At 38.2% G+C, this 16139-nt stretch overlaps 1 protein-coding gene across 2 annotated transcripts in view; it reads right to left on the minus strand.

Moving 5' to 3' along the window:
- LOC127942483 (leucine-rich repeat and immunoglobulin-like domain-containing nogo receptor-interacting protein 3) overlaps positions 1–16139 on the minus strand; it is a 28270-nt gene continuing 12131 nt past the window's right edge. Inside the window, exons 1-2 of one of the 2 annotated variants that reach the window (XM_052538200.1) lie at positions 5127–6038; positions 1–4091 (exon numbers count right to left, since the gene is read on the minus strand). In XM_052538200.1, coding sequence (XP_052394160.1) covers positions 2230–4047 — 1818 coding nt within the window. In that variant the 5' untranslated portion in view covers positions 4048–4091; positions 5127–6038 and the 3' untranslated portion in view covers positions 1–2229. Of the gene's footprint in view, positions 4092–5126; positions 6039–16139 lie in introns of those variants that run through there. The other variant, XM_052538198.1, reaches the window with a different exon arrangement.

The following is a 16139-nucleotide window of genomic DNA, read 5'->3' on the forward strand; positions in this document are numbered from 1 at the left end:
AAGTACATCATCATTTGCCTTCATGTCTGTGGTTTTTACCTCCTGCAGGAAACACAACTTTGTTTTGTATTATAGCAGATGGTATGAGTAGAAAAGGGTCATGACGAGAAAATAATTGGCATTTTCTTGTGCAAACATGACTGTACCAGATGCTTATGGTCAACAATTGCTCGGCAGTCACGTCATTTCATTTAATGTATTTTTTCTGGTTTTAAAAATAAAAGATAAACTTTAGTTTCTATGCCAGTTTTCCAAACAAAAAATAATAAATAAATAATCAAAATGCTGTGAAATGTTTATTATGAACATCATCTTGGCATTTGCAAAAATAAAAAAAAAGTTGAGGACCATTAAAGGTTACATATGCATTACATTACAGAAATTAGTCAAAAGCATTCATATTTAATATTACTTCATTATGACATGAAGAATAAAAAAAATAATAATAAAATAAAATTTCCAATACAGAGACTTGGATACATGCTTTTTTGAACAGAATGAGTGCCATTGGTACAATATAAGAACAATATTCTTAACACATTTATGAAATAAACTATCTGGAACATAAAAATGTTGAGGATCCCCATTTGATTAATTTATATTAAATAAAACCGTAAAATGAATTTTTACAAAAAAATATATGAAAAAAACAAACAAACAAAAAAAACTTTCCTTTAGTTTCACAGTAGATAGATACTGACAAATTCTGGCAGTTTGCAGTGTACATACAACACTGCTTAAAATAAGACAGTACAGAGTGCATTTGATCTGTTCGAACAAAACAGCCCATAATCTAGTGGTTCTAAGCTTTGTGTTAAATAAAGATTGATTGGTAGAAGGCAATAAGGTTGAGACAGATACCCTGTGTTCTTTAAACTGTCGTATTTTAACATTAGGGGGCAGCAGAACAGCTTTGTAAAGTGCCTTCCTGTTTCATTTTCAGCGGCAGCACTTGAGCAAGGTCTACCTCATCATTAATGCGATTTATAAACAGAAAACACAAGCTTCAGAGGATCAGTGGCTCGTGCACAACAAGCTATCTCTCTCTGCATTTTGTATACCCATGCAAATTAACATAAAATAAGTTATGAGACTGACGTTCCCTTTAAAACATACTTACACTTATATAGAAGAGGAATGAAGACGGGTACAACTAAAGGTCACCAGTAATAAAATCCTTTTAAACGCTTTAAGAGTTTTCACACATCAAAATTGATTAATTTAAGAACATTTTATATTGAATAAAAGTATTTCACTTTAATTTATTTAACATGAAAACAGGGGCACTATAATGAACACATAAAACAGACATATATACATTAAAATACAAAATGTCTTAAGCCCAGTCTAGATACTGAGGCTATTGATATTTAGCGGATAAATATGCAATGCCTTTATAAAGACCATGTGCTTTTATGTTGTTACTAAAGTACCTCTGTCTGTGTGCGTGTTTAACTTCATATGGGCATGACTCAGAAGTAGGTGGCAGTGTTATATAGAAGCACTTGTTATCTGGCCTTATCATCCATAGCAAACTGAATTAACTAACTCTTTAAGTAAGATATCATTAAACAGTTTTCTAGCATCTCATGTTTCCTTCAAAGTGGTTAACAGGTTGAAAATATGGGGATAATCCAGCAACAACTCCTTGTTAAATTGGCAGTTTGAACTGATGCCCACTTTATTGCCTACAAGCTATTGAGAATATAAATTAAATTGCCTAGCAAAATTCAATAATATTACATTTTTAACTTTTGAGGGCAGTGGCAATTTCTTGGCAAGCAGAAAGCACCCCTTTAAATAATTCTCTACTTTTCTCATAATTACCTCCAAAATATTAAGAGCATAATTGAACTTTCATTTTAGGAGACCATATTCTGTCGAAAATTGCATGATAGTATTTTTAATGGTCACTATACATCACTGCAAGCTTGTCCTTCTCACATGAGAAGGCTTAAAATGGTTACCTAATGCCAGTCACACAGAAGTATGTAATTCATCATAAACGTCTTAATAATTGTGTAAAATATCCCAAGACACCAAAAGGTTAGATTATAAATAGCCTAGATGCTGATGGAAAGTACCCCTCAGCAAATACATTTTTCATTGTTCCCATTAAAACCCTCTGTGCCTTAAAATCCAAACTGCAGGACTGGTATTAGAAATGTATTTCAGTTTGAAATAATAATAATGTGCGTTTAACTCCTTTAAACTGTTAGTGTGTCCATTTTATATCATCTTCATGTTGAACTTTCGTGCCCCTCCTTGTCCCCCGCTGGCGGTGGGACCATCTACCTTTCTGAACGAATACTCAACTGAGAAATTGTTCTTGTGCTGACCTCGTCCTCGGCTCCACACAAACAAGAGAATGAAACAGAAAAGCACAACACCCAGAAACATAATACAACCCATTGCTGTGGACACCAGGATGGTCTTGAGGTCCAACGTGAACTTGAGGAAGACACGTGTGTCGTTTAAGTTCGTGTCATTAAGATCACCCACGTAATAGGTGCGATTGGCTGCCAAAGCACCATCCAATGGCAATCCACTGACTGTCAGGGTGGCAAAGTAGGTATCGTTACCACCAGCATTGCTTGCTATGCAGATGTAGGTCCCGCTGTCTGTAACCTGGGCGTAACGGATCTCCAGCGTACCTTCAGGCAGGACAATCACTCGCCCAGTACTCTTGGTGGTGATACGTCGGCGCTGAGGTGAAATCCAAAAGATGACCGGAGTTGGGTCTCCTTCCGCCTGACATACAAATGACACTACCTGGCCTTCACGTGCCGTCAGCTGCTGAAATTTGCGGTTGCGAATTTTAGGCCGCTGACAGGTGAAATGGTCAAAAAGTGCAGAGTCCGAGAAGGTACTTAGTGTTTTTCCTTGCAACTCCACAGGTGTGGCACAAACAGGTGACTTTCCGTCAAAGTTGAGGGTCTTCCTCCGCTGCAGGATCCACAGTAGGCGGCAATCACAAGACAAAGGGTTGCTATCTACACGCAACGTCTCCAGCGTGTTGACCGAGTGGAAGGATCCCTCCTCCAGGGTCACTAATCCATTGTTTGACAAGTTGAGCAATCGTATCTGTTGCAGGCCTCCAAGACCGTAAGGTTGTACTAATATCAGGTTTGTACCCACTAGGTGTAGTTCCTTCAAGCGGACGAGATCCCGCAAGGCCCAGGACTCAAGAACTGAAATGGGGTTGTAAGACAGATTGAGGCTAGCCAAGTGAATTAGGTTGCGAAGAGCACCCGTAGGCACGGTGGAAATGTTGGTGTTGGTAATCGAGAGCCAAGAAAGGTTGAGACCTTGGAAGCTATGAGGAGAGATGTACTCAAGGAACTGCCAATGGTCAATCTCAAGACCCCGCAGTCCACCAAGTTTGCGGAAGTTCTGGTCTTCCAACGAAGCGATACTGAGGTAGCGTAATCGAAGAGTCACCAAACTGCGAAGGTAGGAGAGAGACTGTCCACTTATAGAGGTCAGATTGCACCTCTCGATGGTTAGCTCCCGGAGTCCCACCAATCCTATGAAAGCCTTGTTTGAAATGTACACCAGGTCATTATCACCGACCTCCAAATTGCGGAGGTTCTTCAAGTCCTGGAAGGTGAAATCTAACAGGATGACCAGTTTATTCCCACTTAGGTCCAGAGTGGTGAGGTTGCTGAGACGTGAAAAGGCACCCATGGGCACGAGTTTAAGCTGGTTGGCTCTCAGACGCAACACTCTCAGGTTAAGCAAGCTGGAGAAAGCGTTAGGCTCCAACACACTGATGAGGTTCTCGCTCAAGTCTAGCTCTTCAAGTCTCGACAGGGTCGCCAAGTCATTATATTCCACCCAGCGCAAACTGTTGCAGCTCAGATCCAGCAACCGTGTGTCAGCCGGGATGAACCCAGGAATAGAGTCCAGGTGTTTGTTCTGGCACATCACGGTTCTCTGATGAGGGATACAGTCACAGCGCTGTGGGCAGGTTTGGCCATGTGTTAGGGATGCAGCAATTAGGAGCACAAACAGCTCTGGTAAGCTCAGGCTTGGACAACCCGCCATGCCCCTTCCCTACCTTACTGGGGCCGAATCACTGCACCTCACACCTAGAGAAAAGAACACACAAAACAGGTATTAATCACAGCTTTGCAGCTATCATCTATAACCACTTCTACATTGTGAAACAAATAAGCTCTCCCGAGTCAAATGATTACTTACAGTTTGTATGAGCATGAATACTACTAATGTTTTAGAAAACATAGGCCAAAAAAGAGCAGTTGTTAAAATATCTTTGTGAAGACAGAACATTTTTTTTTAGACTAGCACTGATAAACAATCTTGAGGTCAAGTATCTGTAAAACTGCAATTTTATTGATTTTAACCCCCCTTCATAACACAATTAAGACCTGTTCACACCAAGATGAATGTTTGTCGGAAACTGAAAGTTGCACAACATTGCTTTGTTTTTACCAGGGTAACTGGAGTGTTTATGCTTTTCTATAAGCATCCCTGTCAGAGAGTGAATTTGCATTTTCATTCACCCAGTCTGCCATTCTGCATGCATGGATCTGAATAGACAACCTGTGGTGCGTTTCCCAAAACCATAGTTGCTAACTAAGTAACAATGCAATTTCCCATTGCCAAGGTCAGCAACTATCGTCTTGGGAAACGCACCCCTGGATGATTATATTGCACAAAATGTTCATGACCAACATTCGTCTTTGTGAGAACAGGCCTTTAAAACTTTAAGATTAAGCCATTAAAAAGCTATTTTCACTGAAATGGTAAAGACAAAGTAGAAAAAGCTACACTTTACACATGAACAGACTGAAATCTCAGATGACGTAATGCCCTCTTTAAGATTTTCTTTTAAGATCTTTATAAGCTAAGAAATATATCTCCTGTGTTGAGCTTTAAGCTAGGCATGGCTTCAAAATGACTTCAGATCATGCTTGATTTGTGTTAGGTAGCATTTCAATGAAAATCTGAAATGAAACTGTTGGATAAATATATTTTAATTTTAACTTGGTCTTTACAAATGTGCAATGGAAGACATCACAGTCAGTGAATTTCGCCATGGACATTCAGGCCCACCCTGGTGCTAAAGTATACGAGACTTAATGAACCATAATGAGACTTACCTATGGAACAGAAGTCTAATAGTCCAAGAACCAGCTACCGGGTTGTTATTGAACAGTGACATTTCAGATGTACCCCAGCACACCCCTTCTTCTCCCTCCCCCATCATCTCTGGTAACCCGAACGCATGACCAGCCCCTGGTTCAAGCCCATATCAGGTGACACTAAGAAGCTGTCCAATCAGCACACACCACTGCTTCAAACAACAAATGGAGTGCATAGGATCGCTATAAGACAATCAGCAGCGTGGGGTGAATAGAAAACAACACCTGACTATGACTCAGGTGTCAAAGCTTGTGTCATGGGTCATTATGTCAGAAATTCATGAATACTAATAATAAGATGATGAGTGATATCCTGCAACTTTTCTTTCAACCCCCTCGTGAGATGTCACCAAAGCATTTTTCAACTGCTTATTAAATTTAATTGTCTTCAGGAAAGTGCTCTCATATGAATTTATATATCCATGCAGATGCACAGTTGTTAGAATACAAACGCTGTAACTATATCACTGCATAGTTAGACATACATTTAAAAAGATATCACCAACCTAATGGGAAATTTTATCCACAAATGACAATTCTGCCATTATTTACTCATTCTAAACCAGTATGAGATTTTTCTGCGGAAAACAAAATATATATATTTTTGACTGTTTAAACTGTTTTTATCCACATAATCAAAACTAACATTGGACCTCACTGATTTTAAATGTATGGACAGCAGAGAGAAAATTATTTTTGTGTGCTGTGGAATGACATGATGGTGAGCAAAAATGTATCTAAAATGTAATTCCAATTTTGGCTTTCCCTGCATTGGAATTTGAAAGGAGCTGACCTCAACCTGAAAGCCGTCAGGAGTAAATGAGAGACACGGCTACATCTTTGCTCTGTTGCTCACCTCAGCAAGGTAGCATGTCACCTGAGAATTACATAACAGCTGTTAGTTGATACGTGAAGGGCAAATCAAGCAATTAGTGTTTATTTTCCCGTAACAGCTGTTGAGAGGCTGGTTAAACATAAAATATCAATACAAAAAGATCAATGTTCTAAAACAGATTGAGAAAATGAAAAACTATGTTGCTAAATCTACAGCAGACCCAAAAAGTACATTTTCATCACACTTACAAATGTCTGAATGTCATTGAATTAAAAACAATATATATACAGAGACAGAGAGAGTTTAAAACCTATTTCAGTAGCTCTTGTTACATTTCTTTAGAATAAATGCTACTTGATTTCATAGTGCAGTTATCTTGAAGTCAAAATAAATCTATTAAAAGTAGCTTCTGGTTATTAAAATAAAATATAAATATTAGTTGAAAAATGTATTTATTTAAAGTGAATTAAGTTTAATTACAAAAAAAAAGTAAATATATTACATGATAAAATTAAACTAATATTAAAATGATAATAAAAAAATTAAATATATATATATATATATATATATATATATATATATATATATATATATATATATATATATTTAATTTTTTTATTATCATTTTAATATTAGTTTAATATATATATATATATATATATTTAATTTTTTTATTAGATAGATAGATAGATAGATAGATAGATAGATAGATAGATAGATAGATAGATGGATAGATAGATGTTAATAGTATACTATTATATATAAACGCTATAAAAGACCAATAGTGTATAAATAACACTAGTTTGATATTTTGTTATCTAATGAAATCACATTCAATAACTTGCAGTGTTAGTCATGTTATGCAATCATAAGAAGCCTGAAATCAATGCATCCTGGAATCTATGATCTATTTAGAGCGAGTCGAAGTGAAAAGGAAATGAAAAACATTCAACATTTCTGAAGCAGTGCTAGTTTGGAAAACACTTAACTAGGCGCTGCTTAATGTTTCTGTCTAATCCAGGATATTGTCCTACACCAACAAGAACAGCTTTAATGATGAGAATGGAAAAAAACTGCAGCATAAGCACAGACTGATATCTCACAAACATCAGAGAGAAAAGTCTATCTGGGTTGAAAAAAAAATAAACTTAAACAGATGATACAGACCGGGAGCAATTAAGGCAGCCTAGTACCTTAATTAGAGAGAAAGCACATTAAAAGGAATAATGACGCACACTGGAAGGGAAACAAATATTCTAGGGCAGGTACAGGAACTCATGGAGGGGGCCATGAGCTGAAGGGAAGTGTGTGGAGGTGTCAGCTTTCCTATATATCTCCGCTGGATCTGCACTAGTTTTGTGCTGCTGATGGCACTCTTCAGCTCACGTCGATTTCAAATGCTGCCCACACATCTCTACACATATCCATACGTAGACTCCACATTTCTGTCTCCGGCTGCTCCACAAGCCCATCTATCATCTGCAGCTTGGGGAAACCCGACAGTGGCCCGCGAGGAGACAGGATGAAGCGGCCCGAGGACGAGGAAGGGGCAGATTACAAAAGTTCAGGGTGAATGTGGATTCCCTGGAGGTGCCGTCTCAAGAGGACATCCTACTTCACAGAAGCAATGGAATCCTTGGCTAAACAAAAGCTGACAAGCGCATGAGCATGTGGCTGGGGAACAGAAGCCATCTGAGATCACAGACGTTCTCGGATTCAGCAAATGTTTGGGAGTTCATGGAGACAAGGGGCAGGGACTGCGAAATGCTGACTTTAAACATGCTGACTGTGTGAAGAACAAACAATCATGGCTTTTTTAAACACTACACAAGTCATTTTAAAAAACCTTAAAGGGAAAATTTGCCCAGAATTGACGCACATGTTTTTCTAAACCAGAACAACCATCCTACATTTGTGAAACATAAAATTTGAGATATTTTTTGGTCAATTTTTCCAAATGTTTTAGTTTCGGACCCCATTGACTTTAGTTAAATTTTCAAAAACATTCTTCAGATGATCTTCTTTTATGTTCCACAGAAAAAATAAAGTCATACAGCTTTGTAAACATACAAAATTTACCCAACAGCTGGGTTAGGACATGGCCCGGCATTTTTTACAATGTAAGATAATAATAAGATATTGTATTGTCATATTGATATAAAAATCACAAAGTTTGGGGTAAAATTGTGCAGCCTTACAAAGTAGCACAGCAACAAAAAAAAAACTTTATCTGAAAAATATCACAATTAAGAATTTTCCCGAATCGTGCAGCCCTACTTGTAGCTCTCTCTGTACATTAACTGGTATAGGAAGTATATGAACGTGAAAATCATATCACCTTTAATACATAAAAGGTTAAAAACCATTCATGAAGCTTCACCTGATCTGGTTCATAACAAGCATGCTAATCAGTTAAAGCTAATGAGAGATGGCATGCTATTGTAGGAGGGGCGCAGAACAATCACGCACAACTCTTGAGGGGATAGAATGTCAATTGTGTTTCGGCGAAGAAAGACAATGGCTCAGCGCAGCCTGGGAACATGACTTGTTATACATAACGTGCATATTTGATACAGGTGAGAACAGAAAGAGCCTGTATTCTAGCAACAGTTGTCATTGTTCAGTTTCCTGATGGGATGAATTATTCAGTTTATCATGGTCCCTGATCATGACCTACTAGCACAAAGAGACTGAGCACGCCTCCCTGATGGACCAACTCCAACAAGAATAGTGATGTACAGTATTGAACATTTGCTCTTTTATTGGCTTACAATCCTGTGAATTAACTGACGGATGCTCTACTTGACAGGATTACGACCCACAGTTATTTTGTAATAATTTAAACAATATTATTATTACTATTATTATTAAAATATACATATTTCAAATAGCGTACTTTTTTTTCACATTCCACATTTTTAAGGCCACATGGAGGATGTCTGCACGTGGTTTGTGTTGGTTCTAAATTTCATTCAAAATTGTAAAAAAAAAAAGTATGCAATGAAGGCCAAAGTGTCTTGACCTTGAAAAAATATCCAGCTTTGGAGGAAGAAGCCATTTGGTTTAATTTCTAGATGAAAAAAATGCTATTTACAGCCAATTTCCATGGACATATGGAGAGCACAGTTTCTCCACAGGATGTTGATAATGGCATTGAAAACAATGGCTGTTGGCCAAAAAACGTCACATGAATGTGACTGAAGAGAGAAACCAATGACGTAAGGCTCGCCGTGCTCACAGTCTTGTCTGACTCACAGCCCTTTGGGCCACGTTGGACTCATTTACAAAATTATAATTGAAAGTCGTCAAAATGCAGCAGTACTAAAGTTCAGCTTTGAGATGGAGTCTAATGGTTTTGACATTAAAGGGCCATTTGCCTTTACTAAACAATGATTGAATATGCCTTTATCACAAATTGCAAGCATATTTATTTTGGCACTCATTTTAAAAGGTTAAAAACACATTAATTCAGGAAAGAAACAAGATGGTATTCACAGTATTACTGAGTCAGTGAATCATATAGCAGCCTGTTTCCACCATGGAATTCCAAAAATAAAGCTAATTGCAACTTTTTTTTGTCTCACAATCATGCCTTTTTACACAATTCGGAGTTAATAGGTAGAAATTAATAGGTAGAGACTCGGAATTGTGAGATATGAGATAAAAACGTGCAATTGTGAGAACTGAAAAACGGACAATGTAATGGGAACTATTTAGTCTAAAATGTTATACATTTAAAAGTTATACATTAACGTCTTGGATTTTTTTTTTTTTTTTAACTATAGTATAACTACAGCAAATATAAATTTTGTTCAAATATGTATGGCTGTCATAAAAAGAAAACATTAAATATTCCAAGGTTTTTGAAAATTCACTAAGTCACTGGATGAAGTAGCTGAGATTACAATGATGGTGGATGTCGTACTCTTGTTATGGCGTGACTCATCAGATTTAACACGGAGCGACATCCCAGAGAGCTCCAATCCTGAAGCATCTCCAGTTATATTCTCTTGAGCAAATAAAAGAATTAGTGCCTGTGGTATTAACTTTAAAATGTTAAAACACACACCTCACAATATTTTCTACCAAACATAAATTACCTTCCGCTGCTTTGGTATTTCACAAGATCAGTTTCTCTTGTAGTTATGCAGCAGCTAATGAGTTCCATTGGGCAGTCCAGGTCCTAGCAGCACTGCAGTCAGCATGCATGTGGATAGGGCAATAGTAAAGTAGGTCAGCTATGTGCGGCACCCCTGGCATTTGGGCACAGCCAGCAGAACCCGTAAATTAACATCCTCTCTGTAAGCCCCTCCAAATTGAGACACGGCACTGACAGGACTGCCGCCAGTCACTGGATCCTCAAAGCTGAGGAAATAAATCAAGAGGATTACAGAAGTGGCATGAAGATTGTGATTTCACACGAATGCGGTGTCATAATGTTCATCACAATGACTCAATGACATCTTCTAAGTATGTTCTAAAGTTAATAAAACTAAGCCTAAAGTGGACACATAGGGCCATATCTTAACGATCTAAGTGCATGGTCTAAAGTGCACAACCACAAGTGTACTCAGGCCTTGTCCGAATCCATTTTTGTTAGTTAAAAAATGGTCGGCACGAGTCATGGGTGTGTTTTGGGCGTAACGTGCAAAGAACCAATCATAGTCTCCCATTCCAGCTGTGTTTGCGCCATGGTCGATTCACAGTTTACATGGCGGAATTTGCAAGAGTAAGGACTGAATGAAAGGTTCTGCTCGTGTGCGCAATAATAATATTTTACATGATAATTCTTAATTTTTTTATATTTGGCATGTTTGTGCGCTGCTGCGCGTCCCTGTATGTGTAATAAGCAGAGTGTACGGGTGTTGATCGCCCGTCTATAAGCACATATTACTAATGTGATCGTTAATTTACACAAAAAATAAATAAATAAAATATTGTGCCAATGACTTTAGAACGGGTTTCAATTTGTCAAAGGCGCAGTTGCCTGAAAATAACAATGCGCCTGAACACACCTTGTTTTCAGTCCAGCACGCCCATGGGAACACATTTAATCAACGTGGCACAGGACGTGAAAATGATAACTGCGTCAGGCTGAAATTAGCAAACAAAACTGACATGATAGCATCACGCAGTTGCTGCAGATTTGTCGGCTGCACATCCATGATGCCAGTCTCCCGTTCCATCATCACATCCCAAAGGTGCGCTATTAGATTGAGATCTGGTGACTGTGGAGGCAATTTGAGTAAAGTGAACTTGTCATTTTTAAGAACTCAGTTTGAGATTATTTGTGCTTTCTGACATGACGCGATAAATAAAAATGGTCAGCAAAAATATTTAGGTAGACTGGCATTTAAATGATGATTGGATCATCTGCGCTCATCACTCCGCCCAAGTAGCCACTCTGCCCAAGTAACGTTAGCTGTGCTCCTACACCTAGTGAGAATATAGTTCCCAGTATTTATACGATTAAAAATGGCCTCTGTCTCATATAGCCTTGTTATTTGTACACGCTGTGACTATACAGATCACAACATGTAAATAGGAAAATGTTTGCATTATTTTGTCCCTTATTGGGATTACTATGCTAACAGTATCCATTTACATCCAGTCTTTGTGCTAAGCTAGGCTAGCGGTGGGTGCGTCAAATAACACTTACACAACTCACAGAAATGAAAAAGGTATGTATGGACTTATCTAACTCTGGGGGATACTGTGAATAAGCTAAAGTCCCAAAAAGTCGGAGTGTTCCTTTAAAATGATGTAAAGAAGAGGCTACAAAGGCTACTGATTCGACGCACTTCATTCTCTTTCCATGAAACCTGTAAACTGGTTCTATATTCTATAACTATCGCAGTTTGCCCGAGCATTAAAATTATTTAGCATTTAGTAGGATTCAGTCAAATGGATTTCCAAATGCATTTTTGCATATTGTTTCTTCTGCACAGTCACAACATAAGAAGTGTGTGGACCTGCCGCTCACACACGCAGTTTAGAGGGAACACTGCTCAGTATCCAGTTTATTTGAACCAGCCGACTCCATTAAATAACAACACGTAAGTATGTTTATATTTTCTATATATATTTTGTCATGTCATGAAAAAGAAAAATACATAATCATGCAACAAAGGACACATCTAATTATGATGCCTTCCACTACAACCTCTTTATATACTTATCTTAACTGCCAATTCATTAGTGCAATTGACTCTTGGGGCCAATTACATATAAACACAGGGTGATAAGATTACAAGGCATTCAATTGGGGCCAATATAACACTGAGGTTGCATAGGGTTTTAATTAGAAGGACGAGAGAGCTGTAGAAAGGCAAGCATGAAGCCTGGTATTGCATGAGAGATGTCTTTGGGCAGTGTCAGAAAAGGCCACGGCCTAGCTAGGTCGCATGGCGGAAGTTGGATGCCATCCTACAGTTGTCTCTTTGGCTTGAATGGATTAGAAGACACCCTTCACTGGCTGGCATTCTAACCCTGTCAAAACGAATCACTTCAGACTGCCTGGCCACTGCCTAGTGGGTTAGCTTAGCCTTCCGTGAGAGTGAATTTGGATGTATATCACGTGATTTCAGAATCAGTCACACAAAAAAAACACGCATACATGTACATAATGAGATGAAATGGTTTTACTTCTGCTGACTGTTCTGAAGTATAACTTTGGCCCTGGTTAGCAAGTACAGAATGCATTAGCATTCATGCTAAAAATGCAAACAGCTCCATGTTTTTTTGACTACCTCACAAAAACATTTTGCATCACTTTTACTCCTGTGGGATCATCTTAGTCCACTGCTATGCTAATGGACTAATAGATATGCTAGTTGTTCATACAGTCAGAGTGTGACCTTTGGTGGAGATTGGCAATCCTTTGCTAATCTATTGCTAGTTGCAGCAGCTGCAATGACAATCAGACCCTGCAGCTTTTGGCAACCCGTCTGCTGCCTCTTCACAACATCGTTGCCTTTAATCAATGTTCTTGCTGCTTACAAATCAGCGAGAGCAATTAGAGACTATTAGCTTAAGTTATCAAGCACCAATGAGAGCCGTTTCTTATTCTCCTGCTGCGTGAAAGCTGAATCTCAGTCTTTACCTCAGTAATTTACCCTGTTCATCCCAATTATAAGAAGCCTTTGGCAAAAACCCAGAAATTCTCCTGTGACCAGTGTTGGGTATAGTTACTTTGGAAAGTAGTTAGTTAGGTTACAACGTTACCATCAATTAAAAGTAATCAGTTATGATACAGCGTTACCTATTCATAAAAGTAACGCGTTAGAGTACTTATGCGTTACCAAAAATTAAAATCCGTTTGCAGCGGCTCACACATGACAGACACAGCCCCCGGCCCCTTTAAATGCACCTAGAAGTCGTGACTCCCGACAATGAATAACGTCAGTCATCCGACTAAATTAACACTGCAGGATAACAATAACAGGAAAGACAGTCAGCAATAGGCTATTCCACATGGCGTTTTATTTATTTATTATCACAGAACATATTATTAATCAAAATTCGCGCCTACCCAGCCCGGGTAGCCTAGGCTACTGTATATTATGAGCACCACAAGATAACTCCTGATTTTTCTTTAACTTTAAATAATGCAGTTATCAAAGTACAAGTATGCTTACTTGTAAACACAACCTTAAACAGGCTTGTAGATTTAAATCCATTTAAAAATGATGAACAATCAGCCAGCCAATGATCTAACAGAAATTAACAGCTGCCTGTCAAACAAAAATTATAAAAAACCGAATTAAATCCTTCACCGCCACACAGGCAAATGACAAATCGCTTAATAGCCGAACTAATTATTATTAAAGTGTCACTCACAGTCACAAGCCTAAATTCGCTTTAACACAGTCCTCTTACATTTACTCTTCAAAGTAGTGTTTAAAACATAGCGTTAAATTTGAGGTAGAATTTTTGGCGGTCGACAGAAGCTTTTCACCAACGCAGAGTGTGCATTTTACCGTTATGTTCTTTTCTTTTTCGTTGACAAATTGAAAATAATGTGCGTACTTCCATAAACCAAACGCTGTCCTCTCTGCTATCTTGCCGGGAGTTCGAAAAAAAAAAAAACCGCACACACAGGGTCAGGCGCAGGGCACAGACGTATCACAGCCATTGACTTTACGATCACAGAGCTTCGGCTCCGCTGATACATCCGCAGGTGGCACAGTAGACCTAGGCAAACTGTCTGACAAAAAGCAGGCTGCAGTCGGGATTTTCCTTTCCTTAAAATAACGGATTACTTTTTTTAAAAAATAACGAAGTTACTGATTACTTACGCACGAAACTAACGCGTTAAGTTACACATTTCAGGAAAAAAGTAATTAGAGTACTCTAACGCGTTACTTTGTAACGCGTTACCCACAACACTGCCTGTGACATAGTAGCTCTGTTTAAAAAACTAACAAGCTGCCTGCATAGGCAGAATCCTAGCTGTCATGCAACTTCATACAGTATGTGACTGATTAAGAGCGCACTAAATAGGCAACAACTCACAAAATAGTGCTCCTCACAGAAGAATGTGACTCATTATTAGCTAGCATGTTGCTAAACTAACAGCATGATATAAGTGCAAAGCATTATCAGTAGCTCAAAAAGATGGCAGCATAATGAATTTGCCTACCTTAAAACTCAGAAGAGCCTGTGATCCCTTAAAATACTAACTCTTTAACTCTTGTTTTCAGATGGAGCATCAACCAAAATAAAGTCTAGAAATCTATGAAGTGGCAGTGAGAATAGAAGTCTGTTTAATTCCATTAATAAACTGATGAATTGTAATATCTTTCACATCTTGCATCATTTTTCAAACTTACAGATCGTAAGTCGTGCACTCTGTAGTTCCTCAGGGTTCCATTTTGGGCCCCTTGCTTTTTAACATCTACATTTTTCCACTTGGTCAACTTTGGAGATCTCTTGGTCTTAAATGTAATTTTTATGCAGATGACACTAAAATGTACATACATTCAGAGCCTGAGGATACTGTGCCTGTGGATTTCCTTTCTCAATCTTAACAGTGAAAAGATTGACATTATGCTCATTGGTTGACCCCACCAATTACGTAAAGCTCGGTCAGCTACTTTAACTGTTGATGGTTGGATCATCAGAGTTTCGGACAAAACTAAAAAAATTGGGGGTTGATTTTTGATTCTAATCTAACATGTGTGTCTCATGTTCAGAATACTGTTAAAACATTTTTCATCCTAGACATATCAACAGATTACATCCAGTGCTGTCCTTCACTGTTGCTGAGAAGTTGATTAACACTTTTGTATTCTCTCATATTGACTATTGCAATGCTTGGTTGGCTGGGGTTTCAAAAGCTACACTAAACAAATTGCATATTTGTGTAAAATATGGCTGCAAGAATCCGAAATAAGATAAAAGATCACTGCTATTTTGGAGTCTTTGCATTGGCTCCCTGTTAGGTTTAGGGTTGGTTTACAAATGATGCATAATCATAAGGCTTTACATGGTCTTGCACCTCAATATTTGTCTGAGCATTTATCTCCCTATAACCCAATGTTTGACCTTCAGTCATCAGAAACCACAGGCTCAGCACCCGCCTACTTCCACTCACTATTACAAATCTACATCCCCTCCAGAAGTCTGAGATCCGCTAGTGAGCAACACCTCGTGGTACCATCACAGAGAGGCTCAAAATCCCTTTCCAGAACCTTCACGTTCACCATTCCTGGCTGGTGGAATGCTCTTCCTATCCCTATCTGGAACACTGAATCCCTGACAATTTTGAATACTTGACTTCATCTTAAGATTTTTATTTTTTATTCTCTCTCTCCATTTCTTCCTTCTCTTACTAGTTTGTACTTACTTTAGCAATGCTTTTTAATCGCCAATTGTAAGTTGCGGATAAAAGCGGCTGCAAAAAGACAATGTAAATTAAACTGCTCTGTTAACTGTTGTCAACCTGTTTAAGATCAATGGGCTTTTTCTTCATTAGCACCAAAACGATGGAACACTTTATAAGGCAACCCAAATCCCATAGCATTTTTAAATCTCACCTTAAAATTTAGTTTTTATCTTTTACTAGATTTTTTGGTATTAATTCTATATTATTTTATTTTTAAGTGTTTTTAATGCATATCTTTTCCTGCTTATTT

The sequence above is a fragment of the Carassius gibelio genome, chromosome A22, assembly GCF_023724105.1.
Source record: "Carassius gibelio isolate Cgi1373 ecotype wild population from Czech Republic chromosome A22, carGib1.2-hapl.c, whole genome shotgun sequence".
Classification (NCBI taxonomy): domain Eukaryota; kingdom Metazoa; phylum Chordata; class Actinopteri; order Cypriniformes; family Cyprinidae; genus Carassius; species Carassius gibelio.